Source organism: Candoia aspera, chromosome 2 (genome assembly GCF_035149785.1).
Source record: "Candoia aspera isolate rCanAsp1 chromosome 2, rCanAsp1.hap2, whole genome shotgun sequence".
Classification (NCBI taxonomy): Eukaryota; Metazoa; Chordata; class Lepidosauria; order Squamata; family Boidae; genus Candoia; species Candoia aspera.
The window spans coordinates 150,753,031-150,776,036 of record NC_086154.1 but is presented as its reverse complement, the minus strand read 5'-3'; the positions used below and the strand labels follow the sequence as shown (position 1 = coordinate 150,776,036).

Here is a 23,006-nt window from a genome sequence, read left to right as displayed (position 1 = left end):
AAGAATGTACCCCATCAGCTTTTTTTCAGGCTGCTTTAATGAATAGCAGAGAAGTACTGGACTTACACCAAGTCCAAAGTGCTTTTTCTAACTCGCTTTTACAACATGCACAGCCCTGAAAATTGCATTTATTAAACACTGCTTTTAATCTCTGTGATTTTTACACAGTGTAAAAGTAGCGATTTACATTAGCTCCCATCTCATTCCCTGGTTTAAAATACATCAGGAAATATGCCAGAAAAAAAAATCACACACCAAAGAGAATGGTGAGGGCCAGGTGGGCCAGGGTTGCCAAAATACAGAAATGCAGTGAGAGGAGATACACATCTTGACCCCAACATAGCTATGTGTAAAAGTCATAAGGTGATTTTTGAAACCATTAACCATTTGCAAACCATGGTTTACAGCATAACCTTTTGTCCATATCCAGCCACTTGTGGTTGATTTGATAAACCGTGGTTAAGTAAATCAGGGTTATCATAATATGTGACCTTAGCCAGAAACAATTGCCTTTGTAGAGTACTTCAGAATTAGAGGGAAGACTCTGGGAGAGCTGTTAAGAGAGGCCGGAGATGCATAGAAAGTATAACTCTCAGTACGGCTACTAGTAATGGTGGGGGGAGCCTCTCCAGCAGGTGAAAGAAAAGAACAGTATAATCATTTATTTATTTAGAGCCAGATGTTCATCATTTCTTTTGCTGACCTAGATTTCAGTACTGTGATTATGGTCCAAGGAGAACGAGCTTCCTTGTTCTCGCAGGCCCAGGTACAGCTCAGGGCTGCATTCGGATAGCCCCATCAAGCCGTATCACTTCACCGTTTAGCATAGGGTTCTCCACTATGCATTGTACCAGGTGAGCAAATTCTTCTGGAGCCCCAAGGCGACTTGGGAAGGGCACCTGTCGGGCCAGGAATGTTCGAACTTTTTCAGGAAGTGTTCCCAGCAGAGGTGTCTCAAAGAGGCCTGGAAAAAAAAAAAGTCGCTCAGGGCTGCTCCTAGTGTCACACATTTTCACACCTATTAAGCAGCATGCCATAATGTACTGTGTGCTCGAGGAATTAAGTATGGACTTCAGTTTCCTAATAATCTTATGTCATGCACTGATGAAGTCTGAGATCTGATCGAGATTGCGGAGGAGTCCTTTGGACTGGTAAAGCCAACAAATAATGTAAATTAGTGAAACATTCAAAATTGATTATGAAGATGTAAGGTTTCCACAACCTATTATATTATAAAATCATAAGGCCTGATATTTGAGGAAGAGTGAGGTCATGTGCGGAGGACAGACAGCCCTGCCATTCCAGGCTTGAGCACCTTTGGAAAGGACTACCTTTCTCTCCTGGGGGCCAGGTTCAAGGTGGGTTTGGCTACCTGGTGCAATGGTAACAACCCGGACTCCAAGAGGGGCGAGGTCTCGGGCAATGGGCAGCGTCATTGCCACAATGCCTCCTTTGGAAGCTGAATAGGCAGCCTGTCCCACCTGCATCAAGGAGAAAGAAAGAAGGGCTCAGTTCCCTCAGGGCGACGTAACGAAACATCTCCACTTACTAAATGCCTGTGTTAAAAGAGTGATTTGAAACATACAAGGAAGATTCTGATAGGGATGCCAAACAGCACTGAGATAAAGTTGCTGGAGTTAAAGAGAGCCAGGGAAAGGAAATAGCAAGTACCAGTGTGTCTGACTGAAACAGAGGGAACTGGAAGTGAAAGGGGTATGTGCTGGGACCACTAACTTCAAATGTAAGTTTAATGAAGGCCAGCATTTTTAAATCACATCTGAGGCATGACATGGTGACACTCCACACCAAAGAGTGTAAGCCACATCATCATACTTTCCCCTCAGCCCAACTGTTCTACTGTATTATGCTTGAGGTCTAGAATGTCCCTTAATGGGTTTCCAAAAATACTGGTAAATAACTTCCATTACAAAAATGCTAACTCTCTTGCTATATGGGTGTGATTAAAGATCTCTTTACTGTCCCCCCCACTCCCAAATCTGGTTCCTGAAACAGCCATACTTTAATGCTTCTGTATTGTAAGGGTATTGACATGCACAGTAGTTCATCTATATACATTCTGTTTATGTTACGGCTTGCTGGCCTTTGCCAATGAAGCTATCCCTGATGAAAGAAAGCTTAGGATTCACCTGGCCCTCATAGGCAGCCACACTGGCAGTGTTGATGATCACTCCTCTCTGTCCATCTGAGTTTGGCTCATTTTGACTCATCACACTTGCAATCAGACGAATCACATTGAATGTCCCAACAACGTTGACCTGAGAAACAAAAATGAAATCCAAGGACCCAAAGCCTTGATTATGTTTCCCCCACCAAGCCAACAGAGCCAAGCAACAACATTCTATCAGCACAACAGAATAAACTCCTACCCTACCAAATACTATGCTCTCATTCTGAATGGGCCCCTAACAGCAAATTCAATCCTGCCAATGCCAATCTTTACACAGCTATTACGAAAGCATCCACACCCAAGGAGGAAGAATTTGCAGGTCTGGGGGAAGGCAAGATATTCTCAAAACAAAACTTGGATAAAAAATGTACTGGAGGTGAGAAAACTCTTAAAAAGACCAGTAAAGACAGAACATGCTCAGATGATAAGAAGTAGGGAGGAGCTAAGAACTGAGTGGTGAAAGGGCATAAAATAAACGATTCTGGAAAACAGCACATTAGTTGGCTAAAGTCTTGAAGAGGTGCACTCTGTGCTGCAACATTTTTAATGCAGTTTAATTGGTAAGTTATCTAAATCCTTCCTGCCAATATTGGAGGGATTGCTTCTGCCCAATTACGTCCACCCGTCCCATTAGTTCATGCAGAAGCTGCACGCTCCTGGTCCCATCTATTAGGGAGTGCTATCTGGCAGGGCCCAGGAAGAGAGCTTTTTCTGTTGTGCTACTCCCCTCTCTTTGGAACATCATCTCCCCAGAGATCAGACTGGCCCAACCCTACTTGCCTTTTGCAAGGCACGGTTTCGTCACTGAGCTTGGGAATCCTGATGTGTGGCAGAGGCCATGCAATGGTTGTGTTGATTCTGTTTCTACCTCAGCTGCTGATTATGTGTGTGTGGTTTTTTACTATTAAGGCAGCTATATAAACTAAAAAAATAAATTGAAATATTTGGAATAAGATCAAATAAATGCACAATGAACTAAGGTGTTTTTCTCACAACATACTCACATTGATAACTCTCTGGAAGTCCTCCAAACTATGAGGATGATCCTTATGCATATTGTATGTCTTGAACGCCACTGCAATCCCAGCACAGTTCACCGCCATATCTACATGTCCAAATTTCTCCTTTGCTGTGGCCAGTGCAGCCTTCACATCTAACTCTGATACCACCTGAATAAAGACAGTTTTGAGAGTATGACCCAGGTCTGCTGCTACATCTCTTTTCCTACACCATATTCCCCTCTCACACCTGGGGAGAAAGAAAGCCCAAACTCTCAAAATCCCCATCAAACGATCCTTACGTCAGCTGGCGTAAAGATGCATCTGTCTCCCAGTGACTTGGCCACGCTTTCACCCTCAGACTTTGGCAGGTCCACAATCACAGCACTGCCTCCCTGTTGTACTAATCGTTCCGCTGTGGCACGGCCCAGTCCAGAACCCCCACCGGTCACAAAGCCGACCATGCCCTGTTGGATAAAGAAAGTACTGAGGTTACTAACCACAGACCTGGAAGCTTGGGTAAGATTACCCAGCTACAGACTTGGAAGCTTCAGCCGCTTGACAGGCAGTAAGACTGGTAATGCCAGTATTTCTCAACCATGGCAACTTTAAGATGTGTGCACTTCAACTCCCAGAATTCCCCAGCTAGCCATGCTGGTTGGGGAATTCTGGGAGTTGAAGTCCACACATCTTAAAGTTGCCAAGGTTGAGAAACACTGGTTAATGCAATACAATCCCATGTTTTGTATAGCTATGTGTGTGCCTCCAGACCTCCCTCAGTTTCAAAGGCAGTCCAGTATCTTACAAAAAATAATGCCCTCTTTCTCCTTCATGATTCCTCTGCTTCAGAGAGAGACAGTAGCAGTAATGGCTCTCCCTCCCCACCCCCCACCCCCCACCCCCCGGATATTTTTTCTCCAGGCAGCAACTGTAATGGAATTGCCTCTTGTGGCCATCTGGGCAAAGCAGCTTCATCCTGGACAGGGGAGTAAGGGATTTAGTGCAGAAAGGTGGCCAGTCTGTAAAATGTTTTTTTCCCCCCCAGCAAAGCTCCTCTGCCTCAGGCCACTGTGCGAGAGGAGAGGCAGAAACTAACCCCGTAATCTGTGTTGGGGAAAAGGCTGCACTTGTTGCATTTGTTCAACTTGCCCTGCAGCAGTTAAAAGCAGAGAAACTCACATCACCTTCAGAAATGCAGAATAAGAGAAGGTGGTTTCTTCCATATGTTTACCAAATATATGTTCAGCTGGAAGAACACTTCTTGGCAATGGCAGTTGTGTAAATTGAGTCTGATTAATACTACAGTTGTGCTAGATTAGAAAAATTCTGTGAGTTGAAGTCCACACATCTTAAAGTTGCCAAGCTTGAGAAACACTGGGTAATGCAATACAGCTCCATGTTTTGTATAGCTATGTGTGTGCCTCCAGACCTCCCCCAGTTTCAAAGGCAGTCCTGTATCTTCCAAGAAAAATTTCCTCCTCCTCCTCTTTAAATTATTCTACTATTGAAACTGGTCTATGCTGTGTTACATTTGCTTTGTACTGCGCTTGGGTACAAACAAAAATGCTACCACTGCTACATTGTTTCTCATGGTAATTACTATATTTTGTTGTAAACTGCTCAGAGTCCCTCAGCTGGGAGGAGATGGGCAGTGACAAATTTGATAAATAAATAAAATTTATTTCGGGGACTAGTATTTGCCTTTAGATGACAAAGCAGTGGTCCATACAACACTGTCAGAAATCCACACTCTGGACCTTAGCAACAATAGTGCAGCCTAGAATACTTTCCTAAGATTGCACATTTAAGAGATAAGCTGGTTTTAATGGTTTTTCCGACGGGAAATTGGTCCTTCAGGTCCGTCTTCCTACCCGATGATAGTCAGGGGCGGGTGCGAGGGTCTCAACCAATTTCTCATTCACTACCGCGGAATGAGCTCTTTCTTGACATTAGCACGGATGTCCGCCGCCGCACCCCCCCCCCCGCACGAGTCCCGACGCGACGTCCCAGATCGTATTGCCTATTTGTTACCTTCACGCTTCTCAAGGCCGCCGCCATGCTGCTCCGCAAAGGGTCAACCTTTCAAGCTCCGCCTCCATGAGAGGAGGGGACGGAAGTGGAGGTAGGTGCGGCGGTTGTGATCAGGACGGACACGAGCTTACGGAAGTCCTCACGTTTGTGACTGTACTAAATCCTACTTTTATCCAAAGAAACCTGTTCTTGTTTGGTGTTATCCACAAATGTTTATGCCAGGACAGATCCCGATGAGGAACCCTTAATTCGTAAATGCAATTGGTAAAAGGGCTGAATTTAGTCTGGTTCAGGATGTCAGATTGCGGTCTTAAATAGAAAGCCTACGACGCTGTTCTTTGCAGGAGTGCTCCGAAAAAGAGGGTCGCGACTGTATTCAGCTAAGCTCAGTCGCGTCCTCAGCGTGTGTAGAATTACAGACCTGAAGAACTCTGAAAGAAACGGGTGGTTGGTTATGATGATTGAAGTGGGCCTATCCTAGTTGGACCAAAACTGGAAAGCTATGCGGATCCGGAGCTGTGGTATTTGGGTGGGAGACCACCATACTAGATTAGAAAGTTGAAACATACCCGGAAGAAGGCAGAGGCAAGCTACTTGTATATTGTTGCTAAGAAACTATACAGACATGTCCAAAAAAGTCACCAGGAGTGGAGCTTTTTTCACCCTGAAAGTCACTGCCCCTGAGAGGGAAAACCCAGGATTAGGGCTATATAAATGTTTCCATTTAACTGCATTATTTTTCTCAGCAATATTAATGCCTAATAAGCTTATGGCTAAAGTTAACATGGTGGGAGCCATGGCTTTCTTTTAATATAGTATAGGTGGCCCTATTACTTGTCATGTGAGCATGCATTTGTAAACCCACTTTACCTTGGATACTCATCAGGGAGTGAGGATTACCTATAGATGTCAAACATGCTCTTAATAGCAAATTCAGGTTAATGAAGCATAATTTATAAATAATGTTCCCCATTCTGATATTTTCCAGCTATGTGAGGAAGTATGAAAGATGAAATTCAATATGCTGTTTTGGAATTATGGTCTAGTGGTTAAGGCAACGGGCTGGAAACCAGGAGGCTGTGGGTTCTAGTCCCGCCTCAGGCATGAAAGCTGGCTGGGTGACCTTGGGCCAGTCATTCTCTCTCAGCCCAGCCCACTTCACAGGGCGGCGGTTGTGGGGAAAACAGGAGGAGGAAGGAGTAATAGGTATGTTCACCACTTTGAGTTATTTGTAAAAATAATAAAGGCGGGATTAAAATAAAACAAAATAAAGTCATGATTTGGGAATGATGGTATAAAACTTTATGAAAAAGTTGGGAGGTATTTTTAATATACTGTAAACTTAAATCAGCATTTCTTCAGTTTTACTTCATGCCTTCTTGTAAAATTAAGTATTTGCCAACAATATTCAGACTCTAATTTACTCAGTTGCAAAGAGAGCATGACTTAGAGAATGACTAAGGTTGGTTCTTGAAATTACCACCAGGTTTAGTTTAGTGTTAAGATCAGCAATTCAGTTATCAATTTGCCTGGTACAAATTTACCATATTAAAAGAGAAAAAAAAACATGGTCAAAGTTGCTGTTATAAAGGATTAGTTATGCTGTTGGCTATGAAAGAATAAAAAAAGGGCAGAAAGTATGGATAGAAATTCAAAACCCTCCTTTGATTCTGGAAAATCAGTATTTGCTCCTAAATGTTACTTATGTGCAACTTATGTAGGAGACCACAAATAAAATCATTGTTTGGGGTCCACAAATTTCAATCTGGATTGCAATAAAATATCCAATCCAGAGGAATAATGCACTTTATCACCTCACTGGCAATGTGGGAAAGTGTTCTTTCCAAATTGCTTTGAGTTGCCATTTGTGCTGGACTGAGTCAGCGTTATGCACCATTTTATTCTCCTATCCGATCAAACTCTCTAGCTTAACAACAAGTAGAGACAGGCATATCTACTTTGTGTCACTGGCTATTAGCAATTGGCAAAATTTATACATAAAACCCAAGTCATTAATGAAGTAGTGTGATAGCTGCAGCTTTCACTTACAATGAGTTTGATCTATGCAACAGATTTCAGGAATACAGACTTATGAATGACAGCTGCTAAATTTGAATTGGGTAGGTTGCAGCATCTATCACTGACATAGAAGAGTTAATAGTTTTTTCTAGTCATTATCTCCGAGTGTGTAAAGTTAAAATGAGATAAAATAGTGATAGACAACAGGATGTTTCAACAATAAATGCACTTAATTATTCACTAGCTATGAAGCTCCAATACACATACTTAAAAACAAAACCTCTGTGCTCATTTTTTTTTTAATCTGTTCAATCGCGTCAGATTCTCGGAGACTGCCTGGACAAGTCCCTGAAGTTTTCTTGGCAAGGTTTTTCAGAAATGGTTTTCCATTGCTTTCTTCCTAGGGCTGAGAGACAGTGACTGGCTTAAGGTCACCCAGCTGGCTTTGGGCCTAAAGTGGGACTAGAACTCAAAGTCTCCCAGTTTAATAAACTTAATAAATTAAAATCATTTCATAATTTTATTAAATTATACAGGACTAAACCTCTCAAATGGGAAATGTGTGTCAAACTGTAGAAAGGAGTAAATTTATTATTTTATCAAATTTCTGAATTTTCAAGAAGTCAGCTTTATTTTTCAGAAGGTGTTATATATCCTCAGTTGCACTATTGTATTTCCTAGGGGGGGAAAAACCCGATGGAACTGTCTTTCCAAGGCTGCATCATTTCAGAACACAGGAAAAGGACTGCATGTTTAAATGCTTTTCAATATCCACATTCTCCTATATTTGAAATACTAGCATCTTTATGAGTTCAGGTTAGAATAATTCATCCTAATGAACTTATCTCCATTCATCAAAAGAACATGCATCTTATTTTACAGTCTGGTGTTCTAGAATGATTGCATTATCCTCCCCACCCCCAAATGTGCTAAATACAGTTTAATCTATAAAAGGGCTAAACTGAACCGTTTCTAAGAAAGATGTCCGATCCAGGCTTTTTACATGAGGAATGGATTTCGCAATGAATATTTCTAAGAAAAAAAGTACTATTCTAGAATTTACTGGTTTTTACCATCAGGGTTCCTGGTATTCTGCAATTCTAACAGTCAAAAGCTAATATTTTAGATTTTTGAGAAGCTTAGGTTTGAATTGTAGAAATATATCAGCATGTGGCACCAATAGCTCAGAGAAGAAACTTCTAGTTATACAAGTAGACCTTGCTTAACGACTGCCCTGTTTAGCAACTGAAGTTAAGACAGCATTGAAAAAGTAACTTTATGACCGGTCCTTGCATTTATGACCATCACAGTGGGCCTGTAGTCACATGATCAAGATTCAGGTGTTTCACAACTGGCGGGCATTTACAATTGTCACAGTGTCCCATTTGCCATTTGTGCAGAGTTAATGGAGAAGCCAATAGTAAAATTGCAAGTCGCAGCCGCATGATGCGGCCACTCTTAATGACACGCATTGACTCGCTTAACAACCAAATGGGAAGTGAGATTGTTAAGTCTATCATGGTCACATGATGTTTCACTTAGCGGCCATGTTGCTTAGCGAAGGAGTTGCTGATCCCTGTAATGCAAAATGTCATATTCACTTTCTTCTTTCTATCATCACTCATATCCCTCCTTCACTATTTACCCCATGCCTGTTCTCCTGAACAGAAACACTGAGCATTACAGATCAAAGCATATATAACTTGTCTGTTTGTACACCCTCACTTACGCATGCATTATGAGCGCCGACTATGAAGCTTTAGATGTCCAAAATAAAGGAGCCACACACAAAACTGGAAAGCTCTCTGTATGTTAAGTGCTTTTTTTATAGTAAAAAAAAGTACAAAGTCCTGATACGAAATATACAAAAAAATCAGCCAAGGAAAATGGTTGCCTTTCTACAAATATCAGTAGCATTGCATAGAACAGCCTCTGGGGGGTGTAGGGGAGGGGGCAGATCCAACAGGGTATGATGCTTTAGGAACATTGCTAGGAAATTGTGTGCAGTTATACATAAAGTACATGGGGGCATAAAATCACATATACCTCAATAACACACTGTTGCAGAAACATCTTGCCATCACTTTCATGTACTGGAGCATTGGAGAAAGCACCAAACACAAGAATAAGCCACCACCATAGCCCTTCTCCTTACATTAACAACCCCAAGGAAAATACTGTGCAACCAGAGAGCTATTATTGCTTCAGCTAAGCCAATGGGTGCAAGGTTGCCATTCAGATCAACAGGGGCTATTATAAACCCAGTTAAAATGGCAGAGCCCTGCACTGGCAATGGATGGGTCCCAAACGGTTAGGCCCTACTCTCAATGCGGGAAAAGCAAGGCTGGGATTATGTTTTGATGGCATGAGGCACTGGCTGGCCACTAACAGGCATACTAAAGCTAAAATGTCTACAGCGGGAGTAGAATCCTTATAAGCAGAAGTACAGGGAAGGTGCGAAAAGCCAGCAGCTTAATAATGCTGAATGGAAGGAAACCCTGAGCTGTTTTAAAAAGGCCTCTGGGCAGACAATACCCTGAGTAGCCACCAGGGGACAGGGCAAGTAAGCGTATAGCCCCCACACAGGCAGGTAGGAGAAGATGCTAAGCATCAAACAATTAAGGGGGTGCTTGCACATGGTGCCCCCAACAGGGCAGAGAGAGAAATGCAGTCAATACAATAAATAAAGATACAAAATAACCTATGTGACCGCTGCTGATACGCCCCATCATCTTTTGCCATGTCCAAGTGCAATTGGTCAGCATCAAAGTGCCACTGAGGTCCCTATGGGAAAGTCCAACCAGATACACTGTTCTTTCATAAGCTAATCTAGCCATCTTCTTCCACTTCAGAGTCCTTCCCATCTGGTTCTTCTCGGGAAGACTTGGATCCAGCAATATCATCTTCTTGGCCACTTAATACCTCTTCCACAACTTCACCTGTATTAGTAAATAAGATATGTCAATACTTGAAGCTACTAACAAAAAATACTCCTTCTTTGCCCATGTTTCCAGTTGATTCATTGACTGAATCCCAAGCCCTGCCCTGCAAAATGGAGCACTGCAAAGGATCCTAGAGGAAATGGTTTATCTGGATCCACAGCAGTTGAGTTTCAAACCAGGACTCAGCATGAAACTGCGCTGGTCAGGATGAATCTGGTGAAGGAGTATGGCAGCAGGACAGGCAATGTGAGAGCTCGAGAATATTCTCATCTACAATGCAGGACGAAGGTGGCTTTGCGGAGTCGGAGAGACAGGCAAACCACGGAGGCAGCACTGGAAGAAGAGCTCTGCCGACGAAGAGCTGGAGCGGCTTTGGAGCGGCAGGCGAAAGCTTTAACTTTCTTCTTGTCACTTTCACTTTCGCCGTAAAAGAGCAGCCAGGAAGCCAGGAAGCAAGAACTGTAGAGCCTGCGTGAGTAGCCTAGCTTTCTAGGCAATTCTGCTGCCCCCTTCACTTCAATGAAAGGAACAATAATTACTGACTAAATAAAGAAAAAAGAAGAAACTTCCTAAGTAGGGAAAAAAAAACTTTACGATTGGGGGGAAAAATCTTTATTATAAGTCCTTGCTGCGATAAGGGGAAAACTGATTTATTTAATTAATTCATCACGCCATATTGTAATATACTATAGCTTTATATAAATACTTAAGCATATTTTGTACTGTATAAGTAGAAATAGATATTGTATATTGTAACATATAAACAAATAGTGTATTAGGATTAATAGTTAAGATAAGCTAAAAAATTAAGAAGGATATTTACAAAACAAAATGAATACAAGACAGATTAGGAGAGGCTCAGAAGCGGGGGAAGGCGAATGGTTGAAAGCCATGTTTGAAGACTTTACACAGAAAACAATTCAAGACATCACTCAAAATTTAACTTGTTTATTGGAAGAGAAAATTGATGGCTTTGAGAAAAGATTAGACCATAAGTTAGAGACAACGGACAAAATAATAAAAGCAGATATCCAAGAAGTAAGAGAAAGAGTGGAGAAATTAGAATGGGAAAAGGACACTGAATTAGACCGTTTAACTGTGTTAGAGTTAAAAGAAAAAGAATACTGTATTAGGCTTAGAGGAGTACCAGAAAAAAAAGAGCCAGAAATTAGAGAAATAGTGATTCAAATGCTTGCCAATTTAATTGACTGGGATGAAGAAAAATGAGAAGAAAATATAGAAAAAATATATAAAATTAACTCAAAATATGCAAAGGTTCATAGGAAACCAAGAGACATAATAATTGAATTTGCAAGAAAGAGGACAAATACAGGCCTCTTATGGTAAAAAAATTAACATTGAAGGAGAGGAAATCATGATACTGAAGGACATACCACTGAAAATACTTAAAAAGAGAAGAGAATACTTTTTTCTTACTGATGTCTTAAAAAGAAATAAAATTCCCGTCAGATGGGAAATTCTGGAGGGAGTTAATGTTATGTTTAAACAACGAAGATACAAATTGAATACTATCTGAAAAGCGCAGGAATTTCTTAAAAAACATAAGAAAGATCTGGAAACAGATGCAGAGGGGAGTGACAGATTTAAAAGTAAAGGAAGTAAAGGAAAGTGTCTAGATTCTGAAGACCCCAGTGTAGAAGAATTAGCTTCTAGCTCTGAAGAGTTTACAATGCTTCTCTCAAATGAATGAACTAAAATGCCTCTCCTGGAACATAAATGGAGTCAGCTCTGCAGTTAAAAGGAAAAAAGTTTTTCATTATTTATATAAATTGAAACAAGATATTATATGTCTTCAGGAAATGCACACTGCTAAAAAAGATGATAAATATTTGATAAACAAGAAATTAGGAAATGAATTTATAGCAGCAAGTGAAAAAAAAACACCAAATGGAATTGTAATATATGCAAAGTCTCATTTAAACTCTAAATTGATATGTGCTGACAAAAATGGAAGATATATAATAATAGAAGTGGAACTGTCAAGCCTTAAAGTATTAGTGGTTGGAGTATATGCCCCGAATGATAATCAGAAATTTTTTTTATCAAAATTTACTTAATGTACTTTCTGAACTACCCTATAGTAATTGGATTATGATGGGAGATTGGAATGGGGTTACTTTACCTATCATTGATAGAAAGTCTGAACAACAAATTAAAAAAAATCAAGGAAAATTACCTCAGTCTTTTTTTGATATGACCGAAAATTTGGCTATTGTAGATGCCTGGAGACATAAAAATGGCTTGGCCAGAGATTATACCTTCTACTCAGATAGATTCAAATCGTTCTCCAGGATTGATATGATACGGCTATCTAAAAATCTGGCATATAAAATCTCTGATGTAACAACCCTCCCCAGATCCTTCTCAGACCATAACCCAATTCAATTGAGCATAAAACTCTACCCAAAAAATTATAGGTGGAGATTAAATGAAACTTTGCTGAGAAATAAAGAATTTGTAGAAGATTGCAAAAAGAAACTAAAGGAATTCTTTGAATGGAATCTAAATAAAGAAGTAAGTATTGGTACTGTGTGGGATACTAGTAAGGCCTATATGAGAAGGTTCTTTATGTATCAAAATAGGTGTTTGAAAAGGAAAGCACAACAAAAAACTCAAATAATTTTAGATCAAATTAAGTTAAAAGAAAAAGAGCTCCAATTAAAGCCACCTGATGAGGAAATAAATCGCCAAATAAAAATTTTGCAACAACAATTAAAAATACTTACAACAGATGAAATTGAAAGGAAACTGAGATATATCAAACAAAGAAACTTTGAACATGCTAATAAAGCGGGTAAATGGTTGGCATATAAATTAAGAAAAGATAAGGAAAAAAAAACCATTACCAAAATTCGAGAAAATGGGGAAGAATTAGTTGACAATGAAAAAATTAAGAAGGCATTTTATAACTTTTTAACAAATTTATATAAGAAACAAGAAATCTCAATTGACAAAATTGAAAACTATTTGCTAAAGCACAATTTAAAGAAACTAACTAAAGATCAAAAAGCAACAATTAACAACCCCATTACAACACAGGAAATTATAGATGCTATTAGAAAACTGAAAACAGGCAAAGCCCCAGGACCAGATGGTTTTTCTGCAGGATACTATAAATATTTCCAAGATCAAATACTACTACCATTTAAGGATTTATTTCCGAAAGAGAAACAGGATCCGACACTATGTAGAAATTATAGGCCTATTTCGCTACTGAATAATGACTACAAAATATTTACATTAATTCTAACTGAAAGATTAAAAATTATATTACAAGAAATAATTGATCATGACCAAAGTGGATTCCTACCCTGAAGACACATAAAAGATAACATAAGGACTATCATAAATATAATAGAGTATGCCCAAATTCATAATGAAAAACAGATTATGCTACTCCTTTTAGACACAGAAAAAGCCTTTGACAATTTAAACTGGAATTTTATGCTTAAAACCTTGGAATTTATGGATTTTGGCGACACATTTATAAAGGCAGTCAAAGCAATCTATACATTCCAAAAAGCCAAAATTGTGATAAATGAAGATACAACACAAGAATGCGTAATAGAAAAAGGTACCAGGCAGGGTTGTCCAGTCTCCCCCTTCATACTGGTTTTGGAAGTCTTAACAGAGAATATTAGAAAGGAAAATCAGATTGAGGGAATAAAGGTAAAACAAGAAATATATAAATTAAGAGTGTTCGCAGATGATTTAGTTATTACCCTACAAAATCCACTAACATCTCTTGACTACTTATTAAAAACGCTACAAGAATATGGAGAATTAGCTGGTTTCAAAATAAATAAACAAAAAACGAAAATGGTAAACTTAAATACATCACAAAATATTCAGAATATATTAGAAAATAAATCAGGATCATCTAGTGTTAAAAAAGTCAGATATTTAGGGATAGAGATTACAGCTAAAACTAACGATCTATACCAAAACAACTATGCAAAAATATGGAAGGAAATTCAACAAGACTTAGGGAAGTGGGAAAAACTAAATTTATCACTTATGGGGCGAATCTCTGTAATCAAAATGAATATCTTGCCAAGGATGTTATTTTTATTTCAAAATATTCCAATATTATTAACTGACAAAACTTTTAAGTTATGGCAAAAAGACCTATCAAAGTTCATTTGGCAAAGGAAAAGACCAAGGATTAGACTTAAATTAATGCAGGATGCTAAAGAACAAGAAGGCTGGGGTCTTCCAGATTTTAAATTATATTATGAAGCATGTGGATTATTATGGGTAAAAGAGTGGAATACTTTACAAAATTATAGATTATTAAATCTAGAAGGCCACGACCTGAAATTTGGTTGGCATGGATTCCTATGGTATAACAAATTGAAAGTAAATAAAGTATTTAATAATCATTGTATTAGAAAGTCCCTTCTTAGAATTTGGGGAAAATATCAATCTACTCTAACACCCACTCTACCATTATGGATTTCCCCGCAAGAAGCGTATAGTAGGAGAGAAAAAACAGGAATTCGTAAATGGCTAAGATATTTGGACCTAATAAAATTTGAAGGGGCTATATATAAAATGAAAAGAAGAGATGAATTGGAAAATGAAGGACATCCATGCCAATGGTTTTTGTATTTTCAATTAAAGGAACAATTTAAAATTGATGCCCAAAGTTACAAATTCACAAAAGATTTAACCTGGTGGGATAATTTAGTTTATGCCAACAATGACCACATGATTTCCAAAATATATAAAATGTTATTACAAATAAGAATAGCAAATGTACAAATTAAACAATGTATGATTAAATGGGAGAGAAATCTTGGACATCACATTGACTATGATGTTTGGGAAAGAATGTGGACCAAAGGGCTGAAATTTACTTTAAATTATAATTTGAAAGAAAATTTTTACAAAATGATGTACATGTGGTACATTACTCCAGACAAAATATCCAAAATGTAACATTTTATCATATGTGGTGGACTTGTAAGAAGGCGAAAAAATTTTGGACATCTATACACAATATAATTTGTAAAATGTTGACTAAAGAAATTAATAGAACACCGGAACTCTATTTATTGGGCATCATGGACAAGGATTTGGAACATGAACATGGAAAACTTTTACGATATTTGATCACCGCAGCTAGAATTACGTATGCATCAAAGTGGAAGGAAGAACTGACCCCCTCAATGGAAGAATGGACATTTAAATCCCTGGATCTGGCACAGATGGCAAAACTTACGGACTAGCTAAATGATAAAAATGTGGAAGATTTTCAAAATGACTGGACCCCCTTCTTCAACTATGTAGAATCGACCCAAAAATTAACGTAAATGTGTAAAACATATAAATATAATACAAGATGTAAATATTATATATTTGACTTATATAATCTCAACAGAACTGTAGAATTATTGTAACCAAATTAGTGAATTGTGAAAAGAAATTATTTAGTTAAGGTATAAAATTGTATTACTTAGGGAGTTGGAAATCCATTTCCTTTCTTTTAAACCTCTTCTTCTCTTCTTTCTCCTTTCCTTTTTTCTTTCTCTTGTTTTTGCATTTTATGTTTATTGTTGATTTGTCATTTTATGTTTGTATTATTTGTGTAAATAATTTAATAAAGACTATTTAAAAAAAAAGAAAGAAACTGCACTGGTCGCATGTACTGATGATCTTTGAACAGACTGGGACTGGGGGAGTACAACCTCCTGGTCCTCCTCGACCTCTCAGTGGCTTTTGATACCTTCAACCACCGTATCCTTCTGGACTGGCTCTGAGGGAGTCGGTGAGGGGCGTCAGCTGGGGAGGCACTGTTCTTCAGTGGTTCTCCTCTTTCCTAACAGGGTTGGTTCCAGTCAGTGGGGCAGGAGGAGGAGAGATTTGCTTGGAAATCTCTCCTCTGTAAAACACCCTAGGCTCTCTACTCTCCTCACTTCTCTTTAAGTTCTCCGTGAAACTGCTGGGAGAAGTCATCTGTTGAAAAGAGATCAGGTATCTATGTTGATGATATCTAGTTATGTATCTTGGGTCTATGCCAAACAGGTGATGCAACAGAAGGGCTAACTCAGTGCTTAGAGTTTGTCAGGGAAAGAACAGACTCAAACTGAATTCCTCAAAGATGGGACAGCTTTGGGTCTGCGGGCCAATGATTTCAGGGCAACACCATCTTTGGCTCTGAATGGGATTTATTTATTTATTTCTCAAATTTTTGCTACCACCCATCTTCCCCCCCCCCACGTTTTTGTTACTGCCCATCTCCTCCCTGCTAGGTAGTGGGCAACTTGGTGGTCCTACTGGCCTCACAGCTTCCGCTCAAGGAGCAGATGGCAGCTATGATTGGAAGGACTTTTGCACCAATTACAGCTATTCCTGGATCAGGAAGCCCTGCTCACAGTCACTCATGCCCCAGTTATCAATCCTCTGGGTTACTGTAAGGCACTCTACATGATGCTGTTTCGAAAAGCATTTGGAAGCTGCTGCTGCTGCAAAATGCAGCAACCTGGGCAGTGATAGGCATTTCTCATTATACCTGGGTGACCACACTGCTTCAGGACTTGCACTGGCTGCCAATTGGCTTCTGAGTAGGATTCAAGGTGTTGGTTGTCACCTTTAAGACCCTACATCACTCCAGACCTGGGACTGCCTTCTCCTGTATTCATCTGCCCATCCGATCAGATAGAACAGAGTTAATTTCTTCCAGGTCCTGTCTATTTGAGATTGCCATCCAATGGAACCTAGGAAATGGGCATTTTCAGTCACTGCCCCCAGGCTTTAGAACTCCTTGCCTACAGAGATCTGGTCTACCCCTTCCTTCTGGGTTTCAGGAGAATCATTAAGACCCAGCCTTTCCATCTAGCCTAGGAGGAAGGCATGCTTTGAATATCGGGATGCATTGGTGGATATGTGGTTTTGTATGTTTTTCTTATCCCTTCTTACGATGTTGAGATTTTTCTTATTTTTTTTCTGTGAATTTATTATTTTTATTGAGGGGTTCCTTTTATGATGTCCCTGATTGTTAGCTGCTCAGAGCCTTTAGGAATGAACAGCATACAAATAAAGTATCAGCATTTATTTATATTTCAGATTTTGTCACTGCCCATCTCCCTCAAAGAGTGACTCTGGGCGGTTTACAATAAAACTAAAAATAAATACAGATTATAAACAGTACCTCTTAAATATAAACATAAAACATAAAATCCAAGATGGAGATATTAAAAGTCCTTAATTTAAATTCATGAATTCCCCAGGGGTCTCTTTAGGGTGCTAACCACCGCCAGGGTTGATTACCTTACCACCCCTCCCCCGCCAAGTGAGATGGCAGAGCCAGGTCTTTACCCCTTTCCGGAAGGCCAGGAGAGTGGGGGCCTGCCTCACCTCTGGGGGAAGTGTTCCATAGGGCAGAGGCCACAGCAGAGAAGGCTCTCTTCCTGGGCCCCGCCAATCAACAGTCTCTCATGGACCAGGTCTGTAACATGCCCTCTCTGCCTGACCAGGTGGGACGGATCAATGTAAAGGGGGTGAGACAGTCCTTCAGGCAACCTGGCCCCATGCCATGTAGGGCTTTAAAGGTGATAACCAACACCTTGAATTGGACCCGGAAGCAAACTGGCACCGAATGCAGCCCCCACAGCAAAGGTGTTACATGTGCCATCCTTGGGCAACCATGACTCCTCACATGGCCGCATTCTGAACCAGCTGTAACTTCCGGATAGTCTTCAAGGGTAGCCCCATGTAGAGCGCATTGCAATAGTCTATACAGGAGATGACTAGGGCATGAGCGACTGACCAGAGGGCTTCCTGATCCAGGAAGGGGCATAACTGGTGCACAACACAAAGTTGAGCAAAAGCCCTCCTGGCCATGACTATCACCTGCTCTTCAAGCAGGAGTCGTGAGTCCAGGAGAACCCCCAGGTTCCGCACTGGGTCTGTCTGGGGCAGTGCAACCCCATCCAGAACCAAAAATGGTAAATTCCCAGATACAGAGGAGCCCCTAATCCACAGCCACTCCGTCTTACCAGGGTTCAGTTGAAGCCTCTTGTTCCCCATCCAGACCCCTACAGCCTCCATTTATTTACTTACTTAAAATATTTATATAGCCGCCCATCTAGTACCAAACTCTGGGCAGCTCACACTTATTCTGCATTTCAGATCCAAAGGCTATGTTTTTTTAAACTGGGAGCAACTATATTTCATCATTACTTACCTCGCCCACTCTCCTCTTCATCTACGATCTCATGGACATCTGGCACCTCCTCTTCCTCCTCGTCTTCGCCATCATCATCCACAATCACAACAAAGTCATCACCATTCTCTGTCTCACTAAACATACAAGGGAAGGAGGGAGGGAGCGTATCACCATTTACCCATCATCTTCTGCTGGCTTCCCAGCTGTATACCACGAAGCCCTGTCTTCATGAAGTCCACTTCTCCTACGTCTCTTTAGTTCTCTCCTCCTACGTCCTGCTGCCACAAACCTAGACAAAATCTATATCCACACACAATGGCAGGCTTAGATTCTTGCCAAAAAAATCACTCATGCCATAATCGCCATAATAAGGAACCAAGAAACTGCCTGCATGCTTACCTGTCTTCTTCACCATTTTCACCACCTTCCCCCATCAGGTAGTACTGAAGTGGATTGGGCCACAGGTCTTCTTTAATGATCTAGAGAAAACAGAAAAGAGTAACAGGTATAAGAACGCCACTAACAGTTTAGAACTTGTGGCCCACCAGGTGTTGTAAAACTACCGCTCCAAGCTGTTCCACCCATCATAGCTAATAGCGGTGGATGCTGAGGCTGGAGCAACATTTGGAGAGCGAGTTCTCATCACTGGTATGCAGTATAGTCCCACCTCAGCAATGCGATCTCCTGCAGGAAAGCTATGGTCACAGAACCAACTGAAGAAGCTGCGGCCCATTTCAAAGTTCTTCCGGCCATGAGTTAGTGGGTCCTGGCCACGCCACCAGCGAATTGGTGTAGAATGGGAAACTAATCTCCCTGGAAAGGATGGGGAAAAAAACCACACAGGTGTAAACAAATACATGTCAAATCTGACCTTTGCTCCCTCAAAACACTGTCCCCTATTGCATACCAGAGGAACCACACTGGAACTCCTTCACAATGACCTCATTCTGGAAATAGGGATTGCTGCTGAAGTAGAACTTGATCTTGCAGCCTGACTTTGCATGGGTGAAATCCACAACCTATGTATCAAAGAATGTCATAATCATAACACTAGCAAGGTACTGCCAAGAAGTGTGCTACAGAGCAGACCACTTCCACCTCTGAAGATGCCAGCCAGAGTTGCTGGCAAAATGTCCAGATACCAAACAATTACACTACAGCCTATAAGCCTGGGAGCTCATCACCACTGGATTGACACTGGCTGTGAAAGCCTGCATTGACAGAGTAGCAAGGTACTGTTTATCACGACCCTTGACCCAGGATAGGGGCTTTCAAGTGGAAAGAACCCAGAAATTTCAACAGCAATTTAATTGTTTTCATTGATAAATTCAATGTTAAGCTAGTTCCTAAGCACCAGCTTTGCTGAAATCACCTGCAGATTCGTCATATAGCTCAAAGTGTCCTCATCCCGGTCATTGATCATTGCTGAAAGCTGGGGGTGGTTGAGAAACTGTAAAGTTAATGTCAAGGAGAAAAAAATCTCATAAGCCATTCTAAACTTTTCAGAAAGAGGGCAGGATATATACACAACACAGAGACATTCTAAACTCGTGTGCAATGCTGCCATGTATTAAGATATCTTCTGCCATTGGAAGAACCCAAACTCCACATACTGACTCTCCCCCCAGTATTTCCTTGAATGTAGTCCCTAATGAATTTTTTTTACAAAGGAAGGATGTGGCATTAGTCCTTTGCAATATGGATTAATGAGCAATTCATCATAACACGGTTCAATGTCCTTAAGTTCTTTGCAATACAGCATTTCCCTCTCATTTCTAGCAACCCCCCCTCCCCCAAAAGCTAGCAGCAATGACAGGATACAGCAGTGACCCAGAAGCCAGGGATGTTCTGGATGATGAGGTTGCGTTGCTCCAGATGTGGGCGCCGCATGTGACTGAACTTTGCTTTGAGCTGGGCAAAGGCACGGCTGGCCTGCTGGTTGACAGCTTCCAGTTCCAGCTGCACAGCCTCCAGGGCTTCCAAGTACTGCTCAGTTTTGCGAGTGGGCTGAGGCTTTCCTCCCTCCCCGTCTTCCTCGTCTTCGTCTTCGTCGTCGTCGTCGTCGTCCTCCTCCTCCCCCACCGAGATGACTGAGCACTCATCCTCAGCTGCTTCGGCTGCAGCCTCAGCAGCTCTTCGCCTCTCCTTGGCCTCCTTCCTCTTTCTCCTGGTCTCCCGGACACCCGCGGAGTCATCGGTCACACCGATGGCGGCTTCCGCGTTCCTCCGCGTCAGCCTGGCGGTTTCCACGCCCCCTGCTGCGCTTCCTTGCGGTTCCTCGTCGGAGGACGCCTCCCGGTCTCCGCTTGCACGGTCATCCCGAGTCCCCAAATCCTGCCCGGGAGCGCTTCGCTCCCCGACCGCAGGGGCGGTTTCGCGCACCCCCTGCTGGCCGGCCGTTTCCAGGCTACTCTTCTTTGCTGCCGACGTTCCGTGCGCCTCCTGCTGGTTGAGGATTTCAAAGCTCCCGCCGCCCCAAGCCGTCATCTCGGCCAGAGCCTGGGCTGCCTCGGTCTCCTTCTGCAATTGACAAGCCGGGTCTAAGCGCCGCTGCTTAGGGGCCGGGGACGGGGGGTCCCAGTCCCCACCGCCCTCACTCATGGTAGTTCAACTCCGGTCTCAACGACAGATCGAAGTCCGAAAGGGGCGGGCAAAAAGCCGCAAGCCTGTCCAACCGTCGGCGGCAGAGCAGGAGGAGAACTAGGATGGGGGAAGGGCGCGAGGGAAACGGCCTCTTCCAACTGCCTAAGCGCGAGAATCCTGCGCAGCTTCTCCTGATTGGTCGGCGGTGATCGAGGTCGGGCCACTGGGGCAGAAGCAGCCTCGCTCATTTGGATGATCCCAACGCGGATTGGCTGGCTCCCGGAGGCAATCGAAGAAAAGATCCCGCCTTTTCTTAACCCCACGTGGGGGAAGCAAGCGTTGATAGGCCCACGGTTTCCAGATTTCATTCGCCCGTGGTCGGTGGCGTGTGCTTCCCTTTTACCGACCTTGTTTCGGTGGAGTCCGTCGCGGGAGAAACAGTGACGCGGACGTCCCCAGGGTGATCGTGCGAACGGCGCACGCGCAGCAACATTTCAGACGTCGTTTTTTTTACCTCTTGGGGCATGCGCCCTGGGAGGTGAGAGCCGCTATCTGCCTAGCATATGCCGAGTGGCTAACGAGGGAATTGGTCTTGCTGGGTTTGGAGCAAGAGGTGGAGAGCAGCATATACGCTGTCCTACAAGATAGCAATAACTGCGCCGACAGAGATAGCAAGGCCGGGAGTTATCGGCCGGGAGCAAAAGCCCTCCCTGCCCCTCCTGGGTGTGGTGTGCTCACATGATTCCCCAAAGAGACCGGGTGGGCGGGAGATTCAAAAATCATTTCGCCAGGCGACGTGCATGTTAACTTAAAGCATTAACTGCCGGATGATATGCGGATGGCTATCCGCTTAAATTACATGAGAAGTGGGGTAGGCAAATTCATCTGCTCCTTGTTACAATGGCTAAATAAACAGAAATCCAGGGTCCGATAATAATAGTTGCCAGGGGAGTGAGAAGGGAAGTTTGCCGCTTTGATGATTTGCTTCGCAGCTTCTTCCTTTTTTATCCCATTTTCACTTCACTCTGCTCATTATTGTCTTCTGATGTCCTTTGCAGAGCCTTACTGTGTTTAATACAAAATCACAGGTAGGCCTTGTTTACCGACTACCTCATGCAGCAACTGTTTAAAGTTATGACAGTGAAAAAAAACAACTTTGTGACCAATCCTTGCATTTAGGACCATCGCAGCATCCCATGGTCACGTGACTGCCATTAGCACATTTTGCAACCAGCTTGCAACAAGCAGAGTTAATAGAGAAGGTGGAAGTAAAATTGCAAGTCACAGTTACTGATTTTTTTTGCTTAGGGACCATGCTGCTCCACTTAACAATTGAAGGGGAAGTGAGGTCGTAAGCCTGTCACAGTGATGTGATTTTCCACTTAACAACTGCAGCTCTTAGCAACTGAGTTGCCGGTCCCAATTGTGGTTGCTAAGCGAGGACTACCTGTAATTCAGTTTCTGGTATTCCCATGGTGTACTTTTACTAATCAGGGAAACATATTTTTTAAAGCTTATTTATTTATTGGATTTCAAGGCTGTCCAACTCCAAAAGGACTCTGGGCAACTTACCACTTTAAAAATAATGCATAATTTAAAAAAAAGGAACATGTCCACCTGGACAAAACCACATAAATAATACCCAAGAAAAAAATACACAAACATCCTGACCCCAGATCTGAGAAGAGAGCCAGGTCTTCAGACAGGGACCATTTGAGGGTGGGAATCATATATATTTCCAGGGGGATGTTCCAGAACAGAGGCACTGCAATAGAAAAGGCACACTTCCTTGATCTGCTGGATGACAACTTTTAACTGAGGGGACCATAGTGAGCACACCCTGCCCAATCATACTGGATGAGCAGAAACAATTGGAGACAGGTGCCGCTTCAAATAGCCTGGTCCTGTGCCATAAAGGGCTTTATAGAGAACGATCAGGACCTTGAATTGCACCCAGAAGCCAACGTAACAATACAACTTGGACTGTTACGTGAGCATAGTGATAAGCACCCTTTACTGCCTGGACTGCTGAATTTTGAACCAGCTGTAGTTTA

At 41.9% G+C, this 23,006-nt stretch overlaps 2 protein-coding genes across 2 annotated transcripts; both read right to left on the bottom strand.

The window, feature by feature from the left end:
- Positions 1–127: 127 nt before the first annotated feature.
- HSD17B10 (hydroxysteroid 17-beta dehydrogenase 10) lies at positions 128–5,311 on the bottom strand. The gene is made up of 6 exons (XM_063294279.1): positions 5,218–5,311; positions 3,489–3,653; positions 3,193–3,357; positions 2,148–2,276; positions 1,373–1,481; positions 128–964 (listed from the first exon to the last, which is right to left on the bottom strand). The coding sequence occupies exons 1-6, from the start codon at positions 5,242–5,244 to the stop codon at positions 774–776; spliced, it is 786 nt and encodes a 261-aa protein (XP_063150349.1). The 5' UTR covers positions 5,245–5,311; the 3' UTR covers positions 128–773.
- A 3,719-nt stretch (positions 5,312–9,030) lies between these two features.
- Positions 9,031–21,413, bottom strand: TSPYL2 (TSPY like 2). The gene is made up of 7 exons (XM_063294274.1): positions 20,191–21,413; positions 19,742–19,819; positions 19,277–19,388; positions 19,037–19,182; positions 18,769–18,848; positions 18,388–18,503; positions 9,031–10,175 (listed from the first exon to the last, which is right to left on the bottom strand). The coding sequence occupies exons 1-7, from the start codon at positions 20,968–20,970 to the stop codon at positions 10,066–10,068; spliced, it is 1,422 nt and encodes a 473-aa protein (XP_063150344.1). The 5' UTR covers positions 20,971–21,413; the 3' UTR covers positions 9,031–10,065.
- Positions 21,414–23,006: the final 1,593 nt, after the last annotated feature.

What these genes read in the sequence shown, in the direction of transcription:
- TSPYL2 (XM_063294274.1), bottom strand. Translation starts at nt 20,970, where the DNA reads ATGAGTGAGGGCGGTGGGGACTGGGACCCCCCGTCCCCGGCCCCTAAG. An exon ending in CTGGCTTCTGGGTCACTGCT is followed by an intron (nt 19,820 to 20,190) that starts GTATCCTGTCAT and finishes TTAACTTTACAG; the next exon opens with TTTCTCAACCACCCCCAGCT. An exon ending in CAGGAGATCGCATTGCTGAG is followed by an intron (nt 18,849 to 19,036) that starts GTGGGACTATAC and finishes TGTTTTCTCTAG; the next exon opens with ATCATTAAAGAAGACCTGTG.
- HSD17B10 (XM_063294279.1), bottom strand. Translation starts at nt 5,244, where the DNA reads ATGGCGGCGGCCTTGAGAAGCGTGAAG. An exon ending in CGGCCTTGAGAAGCGTGAAG is followed by an intron (nt 3,654 to 5,217) that starts GTAACAAATAGG and finishes TTTATCCAACAG; the next exon opens with GGCATGGTCGGCTTTGTGAC. An exon ending in GGTTGTTACCATTGCACCAG is followed by an intron (nt 965 to 1,372) that starts GTAGCCAAACCC and finishes TTTTTTTTCCAG; the next exon opens with GCCTCTTTGAGACACCTCTG.